Raw genomic sequence first — 22772 nt, forward strand, 5'->3', positions numbered from 1 at the left:
TCAATTCCCATCCATCAGGAAAACAGGACAAATTCAAGGAGAACCCAAGCCCTTATTATGCAGCCTGAGGAGAAACTATTCAACCCTGACAAGGCCTACACTTTTAGCCCCAAAGGCTCTTACAACAATATGGACCCCCTCCTCAGATTTCAATTCCATAGAGAGAGTTTAAACATTTCCTTTGGCAAGGCACGAGCCTTCTTCTCTATCAGAGATACCAGATTCTGGCCCTAGAGAAAGAGAGCACTTACCATGCTTTGCTGGCACAGCCGGAAAAACTGCTGCACCTTCTGTGACATAAGAAGCTGGGCACTGCCTACTGCACTCCGAATCTTCTCTAGGACTGAGAAGGACAAAAAAAATCATCAATTTTTCTTGAAAAAGATATCTCTAGCCCCAGCTTCAGGTATCTTCATCCACTTGTGATCTCCATCATGTCCAGAAGGTCAAGCTTAATTAACTAATATCTACTGTTTGTCCCAGTTGCCTTATTAGTCCCTTTTCACACAAACCCTTGATTCTCCACATGCACCCATGTAGAACCTTGTCTAGTTTATTGAGCAAATCAGGTCTATTGGGATGAGCTCTAACATCTATTCTGACCCTTATTTTTATCTCTCTGCCTCTATCTTCTCCTTTCTTCCCTCTAGTCTCAGAAGATGAGATGGTTTTCCTCTTTACTAAAGCTAATTCCCTCCCCACAATTGTGATCCCATCACCTGCTTCTTTCTATAAAATCTTAATCCATTCAAAATATCCTATCTCCTGCACCCCCATTTCTCCCTCTTTATTGACTGCTTCTCTTGGTGTACAAATATTCACATGTTCTGCTTATCTTGGAGAAAAAGGGGGAAAGATCACCTGTCTTAGCTGCTACTATCCAGTTCTTTTTCCTTTTATGACTACACTTTTAATAGTATTCTAATGCCCCAAACTCCAATCCCTCACTCTACATCTTCAATATCCAATCCCTCTTGAACTCCCTGGCTTCCCTAGCCATCACTTTCCCCCCAAAGTCACTAATGACCTAATCACCAAAAGCAATGACCTTTCTTAGTTCTCAACCTTGAATTCTATGCTATATCTGACACTGTTGAATACTCCCTCCTAACTGTATTTCCTTCCCATGGCTTTGGTGACACTGCTCTTTTCCTGGTCCTCCTTTCCCCTCTTTAACCTTGATTTTTTCTGTTGCTTTCATTAGATTCACTTTTTCTTTCTTGTTCTTCCTGGCTTCCTTTAAGATTCAGTTCAAGTTCCACTTCCTTACAGGAAGCTTTTATTGGTCCTTCAGATGATAATGCCTGTCCCTCTCAGATTACTTTCCATTCACTCTGTATGTATGCTGTTTCTAACCTACTTATTTATATGTATGTTGCTTTCTCCATTAGAATGTAAGCTCTTTGAGGACAGAGACAATTTTTGCCTTTCCTTGCATGCTCAGTGCTTTGCATAATGCTTGGCACATAATAAGTGCTTAGTAAATGCTTTTAAACTGAATGACTCTAAATGGCATCATTCCTCACAGTTCAGTCCTCAGTCACAATCTGCTCATCTCTTAGAGAGAAAGTAGGACTCCCTCAGAGAGAAGAAACATTTTCTGAAACTGTATCCACACTGGCAGAAGAGATTTTGGGGAATCCTGGACTGGAAGTCAGTAGATACAAGATTCTGGTCCCAGTCCTGCCACTAACAATATGTGATTCCATTTAAGTTCCTCTCTCTCTGGGCTCAGTTTTCTCTTTAGTAAATGAGGAGGTAGGAGAATATGATCTCTGAGGACTCTCCCAAAGCCAACATGGTATGCTTTTTTAAAAAAAACTTTCATGTATGAATATTTTGTCTCCCAAAAGATTCTTGAAGGCAGAGTCTATAAGATCTTCCTTTGTGTCTATGTGGGAACCTGCAGAGGACCAATTATATGAACATTGACATCAGGGAATGAAAATCCTCTGTTTTACACTTAGTTGAACTTGTGAGGGTAGTTGCATCATTTCCTGTGCCTATGACCATATCTCCCCTAAAAAAGGAAGAGGGGGTCTTAAGAACAGGAATCTGTAAAGAAAGGAGCTTCTCAGGGGTCAGGCTGATTTATCCTTTCTCAGTGATGGAAAACACATAATATTTTAAACAAGGTCTCCTTTCTCCTCTTTTTCTCAAAGAGAGAGACAGTAATGAGCAAGTGATTCTTTTGGAACACCCAGAGGGAAGATGGCAGTGATAGAAAAGGAGGGATATCATCAGTTTAGACATAGCAGAAAATTAGGTTTTTACAAGGTTGGGGGCTATCAAATGAAAGCCCCACATGAAGAAAGTTGATATATGAACACGAGAGGGCAGCAGTTATGGCCAGACTTCATCACTCCCTCTCTCATGCTAGTACTTCCAATGTAACCAAAAAAGCAGGAAAAAACAAAACTTCTGAGTTGATGTTATCAGTTGTATTATTTCAGAGATAATTACTTTCATAATAAGGGGGAAAAAAAGAAAGTCAGATAATAACTCTGTGGTAGAACAATGTGGCTCCAGGGTTTGTGCTTTGTATGGTATATGTACCTAAGAAAGTCATGTGTGTCAGACTGTTCTGTGAATTGCCTGGGGAGAGTTGGGCACAGAGAACATGAAGAGTTTGGCAAGGATGACTATCACAAAAACAATGAGAGCTACATATGGGATGATTTCTTCCTCCATCCTCTCGAGTAGAACTATCTCCAAGACAGTAGGACTGGAACAGCCAGAAATCACAGAATCCTAGTACCCTCAAACCAAGTTTAGACATCTTGTATGAGCTAAGCTTAGAGAATGGGAAACTTCTCAAGGACAAAGGATGTGATTTGCTTCCTCATTGTTATCATCCCCTGAGCCAAGCCCTGTTCCTATGCTTAATAAATGTTTGTGAATTCAGCAGAGTTTGCGGAATTGGAAGGATTCTAGCATAAAGGAATTTGTGAGCAGAAGGCAAGTCCCTCTGGGGAAGGCCCCAGAGGTAATTTTCTCAAAGCTGAAGCCCTCAGCTAGGCTACAGCTCTGGACCATTCTTCACAAGCCACGTCAGACCAAGGGCTCCTGAGAGGTGGGGCTTTTTACTACATCTCCCAAACCAAAGCAATGATAAAGTGATGCTGCAATGAGCCAGATATTGGAAGAAGGAAAACTGGTCAGGGATGGAGTGATACCTCCCCAAACCCAGCCATAACCCATATGGTTTACCCATGCAGCCCTATGTCCTCACTCAAAATTAACCAAAAGTTGGCTACACTGTCACTAAAACAGTGACAGCATTCATGTAATGCTTTACAAATATTACCTCTTCTGATCCTCACAACCACTCTGGAGGTAGGTGCTATTTTACAGATGGATAAACTGAGGCAGGAAGGCTCACTTGTTAAGTGAGGCTGACTTCCAGCTCCAGTGCTCCATCCCCTGTGCTCCTGGTGACATGCATCCCATCCCCCCCATCACGGGCAGCCCACTTACTCTCCTCAGGCAGGTCGTAGTCCTCGGCCTCCCGCTCCATCTGCTGGCACCAGTGCTCCATCTTTTCCACCTCCGCCTGCAGCATCTTGATGAACCACTCGCCATCCCTGGGGCAGGGGGAGGCACGGCCGGAGTCGGGCAGGCTGCGGGAGCCACGCTCCATCCACGAGTCTCGGCGACCGTGGGTTGGGGCCGGAGTCGGAGCAGGGGCTGGGCCGGAGCCGGGCGGCCCGTCCGGGGCAGGAGGCTCATAGGACAGCGGGTAGCCCTCACGGTAAGCCCACTGGCCCTGCGTGTGGACGGTGCGGAAGACAGAGTAGGCAGGACCTCGCGGCCCCGGCTGGGGTTCGGAAGCGTGCCGCTGGAAGGAGCGGCCGAACTGCAGAGCCTTGTCCTCCGTGGCTACGGTTGCCAAGCCAGCCAGGCCTTCCAGTTCCAGGTCTGCCTGTACTCCAGCAGTCACACTGTTGGAACGCTTGAACCGGGCTCGCCTGGCCAGAGAGATGGGTATCAGTCATCTCAGCTCTCTGCTGAGCTTTCTTCCCTCAAAAGCCCTGCAAATCTGCCCCTCTCTGCCCCTAGCCACCTAGTTTAAGAACCTCAGGTTCTGTGCCTTTCTTCCTGCCCATAGTTGCCTCTCAGTCATTTTCATTTTATCCCCTAACTGGGTCCTTTCTTCTTCATCCCTTATGTTTACCTCAACATGCCTCTTCCCATATCTCCCCTGGGCACACCCCAAAGCCCTGCCCCCTCTTCTCCTCTCCTTTTTCATTCTCCTCCCCAGTCCCAAGGACCTCCTCTCTCAGGTCCCACCACCTCCCTCTCCAGACCTCGCTCTTTGCCCTTCTGCAGCCCAAACCCACCCAGCTACATCCTTGAGACACTCCTCCCTCTTCCCAGGATCCACTCCAGCCAAAAGGAACAAGGAGAAGGCTGGAAGGAAATGTGGGCCTCCTAGGGAAAGGAAGCCATATAGGCTCTGCCTGAAAAAGGCCCAGCTAGGCCTGTTATTTTAAAAATAAGGACAGGGAGCCCAGAGAGTTTCGGTGGCTTTTCCAAAGTCACATAAGCTGTGAATAGCAGAGGGGGAATTCAGACCCAGGTCTTCTGAATCCCAATCCAGGGCTCTTTCCATTTTAACTCATGAATCATAATTTCCCAACTCAAGCTCTGCTCTTACAGCACAAGGAAAAATCCCCTTTCCCGGAGACCTGAGTTCTAGTCCAGGCTCTGCTGCTAACTCACCATAAGTATGAGTCAGTCACTGAACCTCTGAGCTTCAACTTTCTTTTCTATGGTGATAGGGCATGTGTGTGTATGTACATGTATGTGCACGTGTATATGTGTGTTATGTGTATGTGTGTGTGCATGTATATATGGGGGGGGGGGGTGGAGAGACAGACAGAGAAGGCAAACACTCCTTAAAGGCTCTTCCAGCTCTAGTATTCTGTGGCTCACATTTTCTCCATACTCCTAGCATTGGGTATACACTAAATATCTGTCATATTGAATTCAGAAGGTCTGGGAAGGACTTTTCCTAACAAACAAATCCTCCGGGAGGACTCAGAGAAGCTTACATTTGAATTCCATTTCTGCTACTTGCTAAAGTGTTATGATCTTGGTCAAATAACTTCTGGGCCTCAGTTTCCTAATCTGTAAAAGTTAGGCTTTGGGTTAGTTATCTTGAGGGGCCTTTGCAGTTATAAATCTTAGGATCTTATGATCTCAGCACAATGTTAAGGATTCAGGCAAGTGGGGAGTGGGGGACAGGCAACGACAGAAAGAGGTTTCTGATTCCTTAGTCCCACCCAGACTGCCTTGTAGACAAGAATGGTTTGGGAGCTAGGGCTCCCTTCTGCTCCCCACCCAGTAGTTCCCTCCCTCTCTCCTTTCCTCCCCTCCTCCCTTGCAGCTGCCTGGGAGCCTGTCACCATGGCGACCGGCCCTGGATGGAGGCCATAGCACCTAAGGAGAGATGTGCTGCTGGCATTCAGTCTCCAATCTCTGCCTTGTGGCATCCCAACTCTCCCCCACACCCTAAAGCCAAAAAGGGATGAAGGGAATCCACCCCTGGATCCTGAAATGGAAATGGAGTTGGGGGGAAAGGAAGGGCAAGGGTGGAGAGTCCACTGGGGAGGGTCAGTCTAGGACCATGGGAGGACATCCCAGTCAGCCTGCGGGTGGGACAGTGGTTGATGTTGTGACATTATTGTCCCCGCACTCACCTCCAGATTTTACTGACCCCTCCCTCTCCCTCACCCGGGCTGTTGCCAAGATTCTTCTTCTAAAAAAACCTTCCTGTTCATCTCATCCGCCCCCACCTCTCCACTCACACAGCTACCATCCCAGTATAGGACTTCATCACTTCCTGCATGGACTAGGGTCCTGAGCGGTCTCCCTGACTCAATCTCACTTCCTCTCCATTCCAAATAATCTTGCTAAGGGACATGCCTGACTAAATCCCTCCTCCATTCAAAGCAGCTCCCCATTCCCTACAGGATAAAATTCAAATTTCTTAACCTGGCATTCAAAGCCCTAGTGATACAAACTGTCCCCATCTTTGCAGTTCTACCCTCTTCAAACCTCCCTCAACTCCAACTAGTCAGTCCCCATGCTTTTCTGTAAATGTGTCATTGTCCTTACATGGCAATATGATGTAATAGAAAGAACCCTGCACTGAGAGGCAGGAAACCTAGTTTGAAATCCTGTATGCTTACTAGATATATAATACTGGACAAGTCACTTCCTTACCACATCTCCAGGAATCTCAATTTTCTGATCTGCAAAATGGGCATAACATTTAAATTCATACTGTTAACACTTCCTTCAAAACCCAATTCAAATGTCTCCTCCTCCTAGAAACCTTCCTTGACTACTCCCTTCTCAGGAACTGAATGGCACTTAAAGTTGGAGCAACAGTTTATCACTTAGCTGTATTCTAGCACCTGTTCAGGTTTTGGTTTATTTCCTGCCAGTACCTTGTGAGGTCTGAACAGTTACTAGATCTGAATTTGCTTTGTCTCCTGATATAGGATTGGGCACACAGGAGACATTGATAAAAATGTGTTGATTAGAACTATAAATAATAAGAGTTTGTGGTGACATTGATAATCATTTGGTTTTGTTGATGGTTACTAAGTTTAGAATAAATAAATAAAAATAAAGTCTGTTGATTTATTAAATGACATGCACTGTTGCCCTTGGTCATTATTACTCTGAGTACATACTGCCATCTCTTTATAACGAGAGAGAAAGAAAAGTGGAACTTAGTCATATGTTGGAGATAAGTCAATATTTCTCTACATTGAGTAGTCAACAGTCTTTGCCCTAACCCAACATTTCTCCCAGAGATAGAAGATGAAGAATGAGGAAGAGGAAGGAGACTCCCCCCATTAACTTACCTCTTGTCGTCCTCCACCTGTACCCCAATGGAATGGAATTCTCTCCGGCTTCTTGTCTCTGTGTCAGAGTCTGAGATGGTCTCTACCTGAGAGAGAAATGAGACATAAGAGTAACAACTCTACCCTATATCCAAAAGGCCCTTTCCTTGAGGGAGCAAATAGCAAAAATTTTCCAGGGAACAATCAACTAGATTGGGCCTGATTCCCCAAATTTTCTTTGGCTAAATAGAATAACAGTTGAAGAGAAGTGTGTGACAAAACGCTCATGATAGCCTAGTGGATGAGATAAAGGGATATGAGTTAAGGAGCATACATATAGTGTGACAAACTCAGAATGAATGGAATGACTGAATCCATTAAATGGCCATGACTACCTAGACTGAAGTTTCTAGTGAAGCGCCCCTAGGTCTCGGCTCTTGGTCCCATTCTATTTGTTTTTATAAATTGCTCGGCTTATAGTATACTTAGTAAATTTAAAGAGAAAAGACATAAAACTTGGAGGGGCAGCTAACTGGATCAGGACCCAAAAGGTCTAAAGCTACAATGTTAGGGAAAATCTAAAAAGAAAACAAATCAAAAAAATTTAATAGAGATAAATATAAAGTTTCAAAAAATTAACTTCACAATAATAAAATAGGAAACATGTGACTAGAGGCAAGTCATCTGAAAAAAGATTTAAAAGTTTTAATGGAATATAAGCTAAAAATGAAGCAATAGCAAGATATATTAGCCAAATAAACAAAGAGAACATTAAAAGAGACACAATGTAAAAAGCAATGATGGTGAAAATCCCATTATACTTTGCCTTAGATCATTCCTAGAATACTGCGAGTTCCGAGACTATATTTTGTGTGGTGGAAGGTTATATCCATGGGTATGTTGGAACCAAGTTCTAAATGGTTTGGAAGAACCAGTTGTTAAATTCCAGTTTGAGTGCCTCAGAAATAGACAAATGCTACAAATTAGGACTTGATTTGTTTTACTATATTTTATTTACTTATTTTATATTTTTATTATATATTATTTTATTTGTATTATCTAGATTAAGAAAATATTAATAATGCAGATTAAAGTTAAATGTATGAATACATACATTTTTTTCTAGAGAGCTTGGTTGTTTATCATTTACCAGAACATTCCTATGTTGCTTGAGCCCAACAGGAGGGCAATAGAAAGCCCAGGAAATGAAGTCATTACCAAATATGAGACCTAGTGACTATAAGCTAGAATAATAGTAACTGACATTTATATAGTGCTTTAAGATTTACACATATTTCATTTGAACCTTACAAACCCCTGGTTATATCTATGCTCCAGCTGACCAGTTATCCAGCCACAAATAACCAGCTATCTTCAATTATCTGCTTGGTTGTCACAAAAAAAAAAAAGGGAGCCAAACTTGAAATAATAGCTGGAAATTTCCAAGAGGTAGATTTTGACTTGATATATAGAAAAACTTCCTAATAATTAAGAGTTATGTCAATGTGAAATTTGTTGTTCAGTTGTTTTCAGTCACGTCCACCTCTGTGATCTCATTTGGGGTTTTCTTAGCAAAGATACTGGAGTGGTTTGCCATTTCCTTCTCCAGTTCATTTTACAGATGAGGAAACTGAGCCAAACAATTAAGTGACTAGTAATTGTCTGAGGCTAGATTTGAACTCGGAAGATGAGTCTCCCTTCATGCCCAACACTCTATCCACTGTGCCCCTTGCTGCTAAAATAAGCTGCTTCAAGAGATACTCTTCACTCCCCATCATGTTCATCTTCATTCAGAATTTAGAAAAACACTCACCAGATACAGTATAGAGGAGATTCCTGTAAAGGAATTTGAATTGCAAACCTCCTGCAAAGGTTTGAATTGGACTACTTGCCCTCTAGGGGACTTCACAGTTCTGATTGCCTGTAAGTCATGAGGACCAAAAGTCCCCATATATAGACTCTAGTTAGTGGGGAGAAGACCACAGTCTGGCTTTGGAACCCACCTCAAGCTTATCAGCACAAGGAAAGTACTTGGGTTGGGATGGAATCAGTTTGCTCCCAAGGCAACATGGTAGATTCATGAGTCAGACTGAGATCGTAGCCACTCCCATTTCTATAGCATTTTAAATTAAGCTATATAATAACCCTATTTAATATATGAAGAAACTGAGTGAAGTGACTTGTTTGAATACAAATTATCTGATAATAAATCTAACACTTTCCAGATCAGGTATAAATTGGGTAAGAGGGACATTTAGACTGGAAGTTGTGTTGCGCATTAATGGTCCAATTAAGGATACACTAAGATGCAATTCCTAGACTCTATGAATTTAATTCAATTCAGCAGATTTTTATTAAGGTCCTACTCTATATAAGAAACTGACCTAGGAGATGAGTTTACAAAACTAAAAAATAGCTCTCACATTCTGCTGGTAGTTAGAATATGTAAATAGATAAGAAAATACAAAAAAAAAATGACTATTTTTGAAGGCTATGAAAAATTGCTTCAGTCTGAGAATTATGTAACTAAGAGATGATCTTTAAAGTTGCTACATTTAAAGATTTATTAACAAGACACAAAGTGTTGGTGGGCAGAATTCTTAGAACAAAATTAAGAAAATGCAAGACAAATTGTTGAGAAGGAAATTTCTAACTAGAGAGATAAAGAAAGGCTTCCCATGGGTGTAATAGCTAAAGATGAAGCCTTGAAGGAAGCAAAGGATTCTAAGAAGCTGAGATGAAAAGGAAGTAGATTCCAGATATGAGGAACAGTCTATACATAGGCCCAGAAATAGGATATTGAATGTCAACTTCAAGGAAGAGAAAGGTGGCTCATTTGGCAAAAACAGAGAGTACATGAAGAAAAATAATGTCAAATCATGAAAAGGTAGCCATGTGGGAGAGGGCTTTAAACGCCAGAGAATTTTTTTGTATTCTATCCTGAAAGAGAGAATTCAAAATAAAATCAGTTCGTTGGTACACCCATTAGTTCCCCCATACCTGTACCCCAATGGAAGGCCTCCATTTGCGCTGCCTGGCCAAGCTGCGAAGCTCTTCCCTCCCAGGGATGGTCTTGATGATGAGAGTGGGGGGTTTGGGACTAGCCCGAGCTGGGACGGGGGCCAGCTCAAGGGTCCGGGTCCCTGTGGGGGGGCCGTCCAAGCCATCGGCCGAGCTGCAGCGCCGGGTGGGTTCTGGAGCCCAGGCCGGGCCCTCGGGAGGTGGGTAGCTCTCATGGGCAGAATCAGTACTGCTCTGGGCCGTGATGGAGATGCGTGGTGGAGTCTGTCGTCCTGCAGGGATGGGCGGTGGGGCTTTTCTGAAGTTAAAGGCTGTGGCAAGAAAATGGAGATTATAGACAGACTCTCCTTGGCCCAAGGCACTTGCGACCACATGTAAAGACTCACAGCCAGTGACTGGCAGACCCCGGGTTGCTTAGCATAAATGCAGTTCCATGAGGAAGAAGCACCTGGCTGTGCTGTTTTCCCACCCATTATCTCGTTCGACAACAGCCAGGTGGGACAGAGGGAGGAGGCACTTACAGGTGCTGGTCTTCAGGACGCTGCTTGGCCCTGCTCCCATGGGGGCAGTGAGGAGGGGCAGACAGTCATCATCCTGGGAGCAGCCAGCCTGGATGGCCCGGAGGTAGCTGTGGCTCCGCATTCGGAAGCAGCCGGGTAGGTCCAGGGCGTCCACTGCCTGGGACTCAGGCTCCCCAAATACTGACCCACACACGGCCTCAAACTGCTGGCTTAGCTCCTCGCTGAGCTGGTGGGGGTACAGGAGAGGGGGGACGGGTCAGGGAGGAGCCTCCTGAGTAGGGCAGCCCATCCCCAACACTCCTAAGGACTGCAGTTGTTAACATATTCATGTTCACAGTCTGTATAAATTATATATCTAGCTATATTCGTCTCCTCCATTTAGGTTAAATAAAGTCTTTGGGGGTTTTTCCACCAAGAGATCTAGATTCTGCCCATCCTTGTACCTAAGGCTGGTCCCTCTGCAGCCAAGTCTCTAAGCCCTCAGCATTCCCTTTGAGACTGCCCCCACCTCAACCACAAGCCTCCCTTTTCACACACCTCCCGGGGTCTTCCAGAGCCCCAATGTCCCATCTGAGTTCTGTTCTCGGTTTACTGACCAGCAGGACACAAACTCACACAATGTCCTCTCTGACATAATATCCTTCCAAGGGGACCTTGACTTTTAAAAGGCACGCTTTATTCTTAAACCCAGAGAAAAGAATCTTAATAGTGAAAAAGTAAGCCTAATTTGGCAGGGAGAAATAATAAGGGCAGATCTTAGCACTCCTTTCTGGAATGATTTAGTAGAGGACTAGAAAATATATCTCAACAATCTCCTATGATCTTCCCTTCCAATCCTTCTTTCCCACTGATACCAAAACAGTCTTTCTTATGCACTGATCTAATGGAAAAATTCTTTGGCTCTCTTTCACCTTCTGGGTGAAGTGAAAACCACTTACTGACATCTAAGACCCTCCAAAATACTGGCATCCAAAGCCCTCCAAAATACTGACATCCAAGGCCCTCCAAAATAGTGGCATCTAAGGCCCTCCAAAATAGTGACATCCAAAGCCCTCCAAAATACTGACATCCAAGGCCTTCCAAAATACTGACATCCAAGGCCCTCCAAAATACTGACATCCAAGGCCTTCCAAAATACTGGCATCCAAGGCCCTCCAAAATCTAATCCCACCCTTCTTTTGGAGGTTTCCCTTCTAATATTGTATGGCCTAGTCAAAGTGAACTACTCTCTACATCCCTCCCAAATATACAGGGAGAATCCCTCCCCTCCATGTCTATGTTCTTGCTGTTCCCTAAGCCTGAAGTGCCTTCCCTTCCACTCCTTATTTATTGAATTCCTACTAATCCTTGAAAATTCAGCTCAAATCCCACTTCCTCCATGCAGCCTTCCTGATTTCCTTCCCAGACATCACTCCCATAGGTCTTACATAGCATTTTGTCTGAACCCCCTAATGACAGAGCAATGTTGTGTACTGGAGTGACTCCAGCACATCTTAGCCTCCTGCCAGACTTTAAGTTGCCTGAGTGCAGGGTCCGTGTCCTATTTAAACCCCTATATCTCCCCAGCTTATCATGACCTGCAAACAATAGCTGCTTCATAAACCCTTGCTGTTTTCCACCTCTAATCCTGTAATATTTGGGAGGGAGAGGGAGGAAAGAACAGAAGAGCCATGATGGGTCAGTGCCAGAAACAAGGGGGCGGCAGGTGGAGCTGGACCAAGGTGGCTGAATTCTGGCCTGGGGAGCTCAGCCTCAGATGGTGATGGGCCCAAAGCTTCTGCGGAACACAAAGCAGCATTTGTCACTTGGTCTGGGCACAGCTCCCAGATAGGAGATAACAGGTGTCGTTTGTACACTGGGCCGGTCTGGCAGTCAGATGGGAGCAGGTCCCACACTCAGGGGCAGTCACTCAGTGGCAAGATGTGAGAGAAGGACATCTTTCAATCAGGTTCTCAAGCCCCTCAGAGCAAAGAAGGTCTGTGGCCACCCAGAATTCCATAGCCCTCGCAGATGGGGCACTTTGTCCTTCCCTTGATGGCCAGGAAACAATCTTACATTTTTGCTTCTGGCAGAAAGGGAGGAATCTAAAAAGACCTGGAAGGGGGAAGGGAGTGAAAGTAAAGGAGCCCAGCAGGAGCTCAGAGACCTGGTTTTCTCAATTCCGACCTGGCTCCTACAGCCCATCAGGGCAGAAGCTGATTCTCCCTCCCTCTCTTCAGGCTTCTCTTGGAAGATAACTTACCTGTCCAGTGGTGAGGGAGCGGCTGTAGCCAGGGGCCCCAGTTCGGGGGTGAATTCGGGGTGGCACACAGCAGCTGGAATGGGTACAAAATAGGAGTCAGCAGGGTTTGATGGAACAGAGGGAACTCCGGGGAAAGAGCCCCCAGAGAGAGCCCCTGTATCCAGAACCCCAGACAGAGAGCTCACAGAGTGGCTCCAGCCTCCAGCCCCCCGTTGGCCACCCCCTTACTTGATCCGAGCCTGGTCCACGCTGGACGAGCGGCGATAAGCATAGCGGCGGGCAGCTCCTTTTGGAGACATCTTGGGGCTGCCATCCGAGTCCCCACTGTCCTCGTCCCCCATCGCCTTAATATAGCTACCACTTCGCATTCTTCGGCACGGGATCTCCCCATCTTTGCCCCCAGTTGGATAACCCCCCCAATCGTCATGGGGCACCTAAAAAATCAAGAGAGCAAAATTAGGACAAAATAAACTTTCCTTCCTCCACTCCCCCAAAAAACTCCAGGGGAGTGACATCACTCTCTGTCTACATCTAAGTCCCATGTTGGTCCTTCTGATTTTCCCCCCTCTCTCTCTCACTTTGCTTGATCATTCTCCTGGACAGACCTTTATCCTGTTAAAGCTCTCTTATCCTTCCCAAAAACTCCTCAGTGCCCCATTTCCTTGTCTGGCTTCCTTTACCTGCCTTTACTCTTGTCATTTACCTCCTACCCTTAATACCCCTGACTATATTCTCATCCTGACCAGAACCTCCTCAGTGCTCACGTACTCTATCCAATCAGAGAAGGAGGATTAGGGATTCAGTCTTCACCCCTCCTTCTCCATCACTCCATTAAACTCATATGACAAATCCTGTTAATTCTTCTTAGACATATGTCATAAGACATATGTCACTCCTCTACTCCAAAACTTTCTCTGGATCCCTATTTCCTCTAAGATAAAAATTCTGTTGTTTTTTAGTCATTTCTGACTCTTTGTGACCCCATTTGGGATTTTCTTGGCAAAGACACTGGAATGTTTTGCCATTTCCTTCTCATTTTATAGATGAGAAAACTGAGGGAAATGGGGTAAATTTAGGGTCACACAGCTAGTGAGTATCTGAAGTCAGATTTGAATTGAGGAAGAGGAGTCTTCCTGACTCTAGATACAGTGTTCTATCTACTTTGTTATTAAGCTTCCCCTTTAGAATAAGATATAAACTCCTCATCCTGGCATTCAAGGCCCTCTTTGATAAGGTTCCAACCTTATTTCACCTTATGCTCTGTGTTCCAGCCAAACTGGATGACTCACTAACCCCTGGACACATCTGGTGTTTTTCTGCCTTTAACATTGCTCATTATGTGTCTTCCTCTATCTAGTCATCCTCTGGAATTTCCAACATAGCTCTCTGATTGTCCATAGTCTACCCATCCTTCCAGCCTTAACTCAAGGCTTTCCAGCCTTCTGCTGTATCTCTGTCCACAGACTCCTACTGTCTCTGTACTGTCTGTGTTTCATAGTCAGGGACTTGACATTTATTGGTCTCTATCTCTTTCTGGTCCACTACTATGACTTTTGTGATTCCATCTGGCTTTGAACTCCCTAAAGGCAGGATCTGGATTTTATTCTTCATGGTCTCCCTTAGTATAACCCAGCATAGGATTGAGGACATTAAAGGCTTTAGTAAACATTTCTTTAAAAGATGGTTAAATGGATGAATGGATGGTAGTATTGGAGGATGGAGGGAGGGAAGGATGGATGGATCAAAAGCAGTCAAATCTCCATAGCTGATGACTGATATTCAGTTTTGGACCCAATGGTTCCTAAGTGAAAACTCAATCAGACACAAACAATCACCCCTAGGACTCCACTGTAGCCATGGTTATAGTTAGTTGTCACCCTTATCCAAGAACAGTAAGCCTGACACTATATAGCCCAGCAACTTTTATGGTGCTGGTGAGTGAATTGGCTGCTCCCTCAGCCTTGCTGGGAGAGTTAATGCAAAGTGGTGACTCTGCATGTGGATAGATTAAAGAGATCTATATAGGACCCATACCACAAAACATCCTGGCTCTGCAGTATTTCATAGCTGGCCCCGTTTCCTTCCTTTTTTGTAAGTATGTGTTTCTTTTTGGGTCAGTGACTCAGGCCTTTTTTATCAAAGGAAGACAAAACTTGGTTTCCCTGATCCTAGGAAAATGGAGAACACTGTTGAGAGCCCCATTGATTTATGTGTGTCTATGGAGAGCAGGAGGGAATTAGGCTTGGTCTGAGCCAATTAAAGGCAGCATGATGTAGTTGATAAGTGCTGAATTTGCAATCAGGAAGGCAGGTTCAAATCCCCATATAACCATGGGTAAGTGCTTAAGCTTGTTTGCCCATCTGCAAAATGGGGATAATGGTGCCTGTATTACCTACTTCCCAGGGTTATCTGAAGTTCAAATAGACTAATGTATGTAATCTGCTTTGCAAACTTTAAAGCCCTTTTCAAATGTCAGTAATTATTTGTATTATCATGTTTGCAAGAGTCCCAGTTCTGATGAGAACCATCACCAGTCTGGTCTGCTGGACTTTGGTTCTAGGGCTTCAGCTATTCCTAATTGTGAGAGAGGGCTATGAAGGAAGATGAAGTTGCTTCACAGAATGAATAAGCAAGGAACTGAGAGGAGTTAAGTTTGGGGTGTCCCTAAGGACCCTCTCTTACTCTTTACAAAGAGACAGCCTGATCCAAAAGAAGGAAGGCCAGGCAATTGGGAGAAGGGGGATGATATAATCCTTAATTATCCCTGGAGGCTGAAACCAAAAATTATAGGCAGAAAAAAGGGATAACTTCATAGAGTTGGAGCTCTCCCAGAAGTATCCATAGTAAAAGAAGGAGGGTCCTGGGCCCTTGGAGCCCCACTTCTACTGCATGATTCCCAACATCCTCTAAGAGGGAGTTTGCCCAAGAAAGTCACTAAGGAAATGAGCACGTAAGCAGTGGGACTCAGCCCAGAGAGGGTGTCTCCAGCCCCCTTACTGCTACCCACCAACTCGCACCCATCTGGACTATGGCTTAATATACAGGAATGATGGGCTCTTGGCTGCAGATGGAGTATAGCTAATGAAGGTTGGGAGGGATATATTTGCCTGGAGATTTGCTGATTTAGTCAACAAAGCTTTAAACTGAAAATTGAGGAGGAGGAAGAGGAAGAAAAAGAAAGTGCTCACATTCAACAGCCAAGCCAGACCCTATAGAGAAAAAAGGTATAATGGAGGAAGAACAGCAATAGAAGTGCTCTTTAATTCAAGCATAAATGATTCTTATGGCCTTAGATAGCCATACTCCAAAAACTGGTGAATGAGAGTTTTTTATGAAAGAAAAAAATACAAATTAATGGGTATCATGGAGTTTTGATACAATGCAACTCATCACTAGAACGTGGTAATGGAAGAGTAAACCTTGTTCAAAAAGAAAAAATGAGAGAATTAGTTAAGTTTGGGGGTGTCCCTAAGGACCCTCTCTTCCTCTTTACAAAGAGACAGCCTGATCTAAAAGAAGGGAAGCCAGGCAATTGGGAGAAGGGGGATGATAGTGGTAATATATGTAGTAAAATAACTTGATATTTCAAATAAATTACTCCTGGGTAAAAATCTAAAAGCTAAAATCAAGAGATATTGAAGAACATTCATAGGAGGCCTAAAGGAGAGAAAACAGAAACAGACAAATAGAGGAAATGAATGATTTACAAATATATGGCAGACACCGAAGCAGGCTATAATGGTGTTGGGAAACTTCAATTGGAAATCCATTCCATCATTATTAAAAGCAAAGTAGCCATTGCTCTTTTGAGTCACTCCACTGCATTTAGAAGGTATCACAGTTTACCCAGAGTGTGGACACTATGAACTGAACTGGTCAGAGGAGAATTTCCTTCCCCTGCTCTCCCTCTTTTACCCCAGTTTGTAGAAATTAGCCCGGGGGTATTGTTTCTGTTGCATGTCATTCAGTCTTCCTGATTTCAGATGATGTCCATCAGAACTGGGAATTGTAGTCATAGTGACCTTAGAGCCAGAGGTCTGGGAGGAATGATCAGTCAGCCAGCCCAGTATGGAAACTCTGAGAAGTCAGGGTGTCTGGGAAACCTTCTTTGGGTAGGTTTCAGACTTGGAACTGGCTGGGTATGTGCTCTCTAGGAAGTGAACTAAATTATTAACCTAATCCCCTTCCCAGAGAATGAGGCAGTATAAAGAGGGGGGTGAGGGGTGATGGAGATTATTATGCTTCTCACATATTGAGGGGAGCAAGTAAGTTTATATGTTAGTGACTAGACCTTCTGAAGTAAATGTATCTGTAAAAAACTTTAAAAAATCAGAGCAACTGATAAATTATTTTATTTCCTCCTTCAGAAGATAGAAGAGATGATAAGGGGAATGGCTATTCTGTATCTGATTATGACCCTAAAGGGCACTAATTACTAAAGAGAAAAGCAATCTTGGGATGATGTGATCACCCCATCTTAGAGATAATGATGATAAGGAAGACAAGGTTTGGTGACCACACTAGACTTTAGGAGAATAATTTTCTTAGATTTCTGTCTTATCCTGAGCCTGAAAGTCTAAGGAGGAAGATGGATCATGAGAAAGGAGAATATCAAGAACAACATGTGACGACGAAAACACAAGCCATCCCAAACTAAGCTTATTTTCCTTTTTGATAGTGTTACTAGTCATATCAGGGATATGACATTTAACATAGCACAGTTAGATGTCACTAAGACATTTGACAATATATTTGTGGATGAAATAAAGAAATGTGAACCAGATGATTATAGAGTTGGATGATTTCAAAATTCACCAAATGACTAGGTACAAAGAATATTGATTAATGAGCCTATTTTAATAACTAATAAGAGAGCCACAAGACTTTATAGTTGGACTTATTCAACATGGAGAACATATTATACTTACTACATTTAGCTACAGAAGACACAAGGACCAATGCTAAAAGGAAAGAATGTATCTCAATATAAGGAATAACATGCAATGACGTCTAAGATCTCTTCTAGCTCTGCGATTCTATGATTCTCTTTATATCAATAATGAATTGAGAATTAGCAACATTATATGTAACATTGTCACAAACATATATCTGATATATAGTCTTATATGATTATTAATAATAGCATTTATATGGTATTTTAAGATTTGCAAAGTACTTTGCATATATTATTTCATTGATGCTCACAACAACCCTTTTGAGATAAGTGCTACTATTATGGCCATTTTACAGATAAGGAAACTGAGGTTTAGAGAAGATAAGGTTTTCCCAGAATCACACAGCTAGTAACTGTCTAAAGCAAGATTCAAACTCAGAATTTCTTGACTCTAAATCTAGCACTCTATCCACAATACCTCCAAACTGCCAATTTTAATGTACCCAACAGATATATCTTATTCACTGAATCGAATTCCTTTTTAAATCCAGTAAGTAAGGATCTATTATCTACATCTTTCATTTAGTTATATAATCACAAAGATATGCTCTGTTTGAGAAAATAATTGATTAAAACATGTTTTAATCAAGGGTTATGTTTTCATGTAGATATAGATTAATCTCAAAAGCTGTGTAGACTTATGGAATTCATAGGATCACATTTCTAAGCATCTCTTGGCAATAAAGAAAACACAATGTGGGCCAATAGTGTATGTCATTTCAGTTGTCTTTCTTTTAATGGTACCCTTTGACTTTTTCTATTCTTTTGGAGTCTTCCCTTCATTGATAAATCTTAAGAATAGTTCTCCAAATGCCTTTAAAATTAAATTACTTCATACATGGGTTTCTAATTTTCATAGAATTATCTCTTTGGAGTTCAATTCTTGTTCAATTCATCCTTTAACAGGAATATTAGGTACAACATCCCAATGGTCATCCAATTTCTGTTTGATGATCTCTCAGTGATAGATAACTTTATTTCATCTCTCAGTTCCTCATATTGTTAGAAAGTTCTTCCCTTTACTGACCAAAATTCTACTCCCACCCTTTGGTCCTCAATATACCCTCTAAGGACAAAAAAAGTACTATTTCATGTAACAATTCTTAAATGCTGAACAATGCAAACATTTCCTCAAAATAACATTGATCTTTCATAGAATGATACAAGACAGTTCCAGAAGGCCCATGATGAAAAAATGTAATCTACCTCTATTTAGAGAAGTGATGACATCTGAGTGCAAAATGAAGTATTTCTTCTCTTTATTTTTCTTGCTTTTTTGAATTATAGATAATATGGAAATTTGTTTTTGCTTGATTTCATATGTATAATTGTTATCAGTGGGTAAGGGGGAGAAAAGGAAAGAATTTGGAATTCAAAATTTAAAAAGAAAAGAATGTTTAAAAAGAATAAATAATATTTTTAATGATATTGATCATTTTTTTTTATTCTAGTAATACTGCAAGTCTCACATCCCTTACTTAAGGGAAAGAGTTTAAAGGTGGTGGTTCCACCACTAAAATAAATGTTCATAAAAATACTAACCCATCTGTCATATTTTGTATTTTTCTGTTATCTTCCTTCCAGTTTCATCTATAAATGCACTCTAGATAATCTAGCTCAGCTCCCTCAACTGCTTTTCACTGTCTTATGAGGAATATTATTCATAACTTTCCATCTTCCTTCCTTGTAAAGATTTGAAAATGAATTTAGATTCTAAACTGGTGCTTTTCTTGGCTGCCTTGTCATTCTCCCTGGAAAGAAAATCAGGTACTTGTTGGCAAAGACAGTTTCTGAATTTTCCTAACCTCCTCATTGGTGACTGTTCTATCAATGAATTCTCTTTAAAATGGTGATAGATTCAATGTCTTTTCTTTTATCCATTTCCCATTTGGGGAAAAAAATTGTTAAAACAGGTCTTTCGCATGTCAAGCTCCAAATAACTTTCAATGTTCTATATCTTTATATCTTTTTTTCCTAACTTGGCATTTACCTTATCCTTAACTCTAACAGGCTATCTACCTCCAAGTAGCCATTTCTTATCTACTAAGATTTAGTCATTTCTACTTTTTATATCATGTATTGTTCAATAGAAAAATATCGTTCAATTGTTCTAGTACCCGCCAATTCTCATCTTTAAAAAAATATAATGTGATTGCTATTCCTGCTCAAAGTGATGGCTGATTTCTCTCCTGGAAGATAAGGTAAAAGAATTAGAGGAATAATTCTCAATTTTCCATATTATAAAAGAAAAACTCAAGAGAACACAACTGTCCTTTTAAAAAAGTAAAAGAAGAAATTCAAAAGAAAAAGTGAAAAAGAAAAGATTTCTGAAGGAGCAGAGGGAAAACGTGATTTGTATCAGGAGGTTAGAGGATGAAAGAATGACACAGAGATAAAAAGGAAAGAGGTAAAGATCCCTGGATTCTTGGAGTTAATTAATACATCCTTCTTATATAGGAGGGTTCTAGACCTTATGATAAAGTGATTGACTGATTCCATGTCAAAAGATAATGATGTATATCCATAAGTACCATCAAGAAAGAATTCACTCAGTAAGGGTTAGGGAGAGAAAAGACGAATAGTGATGATTGATGTTTCCTGGATGAAGAAAAACGTTGAACTGCTGTTAACAAAGTATGGCTGCTGTCCTCCAGGATTATGTACTTAAGACAGGACAAAGAACTTTCCAAAATTGGTGAAGTCAAATGACTTCTACCCACTTCTAGTGATTGAGTGGACATAAATAATACTTACTTCCAGAGTAAGTTCCAGCAGGAACCGAAAAAGTATTTCTCAGAATTATGAAGTCCTAGGCAAAAAAAAAAAAACAAAAAACTGGAAACCTTGGAGGCCCTAGTGTAGCATTCTCATTATTGGTGATGATCAAAGGCAAGGACTTCAGAAGAAAAAGACAGATTTGGAAAATGAACAGTTGGTTAAGAAGACAGTGTCTGGGAAAGGATTTGGATTTCTGGACCACAGCTTAAAATACAGGCTCTAGGCCAGGGATTTGGATTTCTGGATCCCAACTTAAATTACAGGCTTTTGGCACCTAACAATGACTGGTGAAAATGTATTTGCTTGAAGTCTTGCAAATGTGATCAAAAGGGAAAGAGTGATGGGGGAGAAGGGAAAGTAATAATGATGCCAAAAAAAAAAAAAAAGAGAGAGAGAAGAAAGAAAAGAGCATCAATGAATCATTTTTAAAATATACTGAAGAGAACAGAAGGAAGTTCAGAAGGGGACACAGACAAGCAGGGCAGTGTTGCAACTACCATGCTAAATGAAATGTATACTTTTTAAAAAACAAACTCTACATGACGAAGAATTATGATTTCTTATATAATCATTGTTCTTATTTCAATATAGAAATATTCATATCTTTTAATGCTTGTTAATAATAAAAAGGAAATTTAAAAATAAAATCTCAGCAAAAAAGCTTTAAATTTTCTTCCTGAAAAAAAGGAAAAAAACTGCCTATAAATATCTACCAAGCAAGATGCTATGGAGATTAACTACAATGTAGGAAGAAAACTAACAATATGGATGTTGCAAAATTCAAGAAAAGAACAAGTTATAAAACCCATAGTCCCATATGGACAGATGGATAAAATATGGGTAACAAATAAGATGCCCTTGAAATTCTAATATGAGGGGGGAAACTTTGACCCCATAGTTACTACCATCTCCTTATAAAGAAGTGATAGACGAAGAGCACAGATTGATTAACATTTTTTGACACAAATTGAGAAAAACTGTTTTCTTTTACTATAACATGGAGTTTAATGGGGGCTTAGTTTTTCTTGATTAACTAGGAAAGAGAGAGATCTGCTGGGATAGAACCTGTGACTATAATATGGTTCTGGAATAAAACACTTCATTGTGAAGATAGCAGTTTAGTATTATATATTAAGAAGAAATATTAATGAGAGAAAATTGAAAAATTGGAGCGAACTGATCTGGTAAAAAGCCTTCAAAGAAAAAGTAGCATTTTCATTAGAGTATACTACAATTAACCTGGACAGAAAAATAAAATGGAAGATAGAGGGTCTATGTTAAAGAACACCGATTTCCATTAGAGAACACAAACTCCAAGAAATCAGAGCTACCCGAGGGCCTTTCATCAGACATACCTAGTCTGATTCTAAAGATACTACAGGGTCTCTGCTTCTAGGAACTTAGAAACTGAAAGCTGAGTATTTTTTCCATCTTCTGGGTACCTTCTGCATGTCACATCCCTTCACCAATAAGGCTGCCACCCTACTTTCTTCACTTCACTTTGTAGCTTGCTGAGTGATGCTAGAAAAAGTCATACAACTGCTAACTAGATCCACTACAGATAATTTTCAATTCTCATACTTCTTGACCCCTCATACACTTCTTCTTCCTGGACACACTTTTCCTCCTTTGATTCTGCTCCCTCCTAATTCTCCTCCTCTCTATTTGACTAATCCTTTACCACATTATCACATATATCCTTCCCTCTAGTAACAAGTGACCCCTAATGCCCTGTTCTCTCTCTATACACTTTCCTGGTCATCTCTGCTAACACAGGTCTTAAGATTATGTCCAGATACAAGAGTCTTAATTCTATATGTGCAACACCAAGCATTCTCCTGAATTTCAATTCTATAGTCACAGGCTGTAAATCCCTATCTGTCCCATTAGCAACTCGGATTCAACATTTCTAAAATAAAACTCATTACCTTCCCCTAAAATACTTCCCTCCTCCAAACTGGCTTATTTCTGCCAAAGACACCACCATTCTTTCTTATCACCTAGACTGGAATTCTCAGAGTCATCCAGGACTCTTCTTTCTTTTTTATTCTTCAAATCTAGCCAGTTGCCAAGTCTTATCTATTCTGTTTCCACTATATCTCTCAAATCCACCCTCTTTTCCCCATTCAGATGGCTACTACCTAATTCTCATTCTTACTACCTCAAACCTAGACTATTGTAATAGTCTCCTGATTGGTCTTTCCCTCCCTTCAAATCTGCAAACGCACATGCAGAGAACAAAGGTCTATCCATTTCACTTCCCTGCTTAAAACCCTAATACTGTATTTCTAACCAAGTATTTCTAATTGCATTTCTAACCATTGCATCTCTAAACCAAAATACAAACAAATGTAATTCATATTACTCTTTTTCCCACTGTCCATGTTTCAGACAAAGTA

General features: G+C 41.5%; 1 protein-coding gene across 2 annotated transcripts in view; it reads right to left on the minus strand.

Annotated features, from left to right (window-relative positions):
- The window catches only part of DLGAP3 (DLG associated protein 3), a 75121-nt gene that overhangs the window by 6330 nt on the left and 46019 nt on the right, over nt 1-22772 (minus strand). For both annotated transcript variants that reach the window (XM_031962103.1, XM_031962104.1), the window contains exons 4-10: nt 12870-13075; nt 12642-12714; nt 10400-10625; nt 9858-10189; nt 6879-6964; nt 3478-3968; nt 252-343 (exon numbers count right to left, since the gene is read on the minus strand). In XM_031962103.1, the coding sequence (XP_031817963.1) occupies nt 252-343; nt 3478-3968; nt 6879-6964; nt 9858-10189; nt 10400-10625; nt 12642-12714; nt 12870-13075 (1506 nt within the window). The remainder of the gene's footprint in view (nt 1-251; nt 344-3477; nt 3969-6878; nt 6965-9857; nt 10190-10399; nt 10626-12641; nt 12715-12869; nt 13076-22772) is intronic.

Source organism: Sarcophilus harrisii, chromosome 3 (assembly GCF_902635505.1).
Source record: "Sarcophilus harrisii chromosome 3, mSarHar1.11, whole genome shotgun sequence".
NCBI classification, from domain to species: Eukaryota; Metazoa; Chordata; class Mammalia; order Dasyuromorphia; family Dasyuridae; genus Sarcophilus; species Sarcophilus harrisii.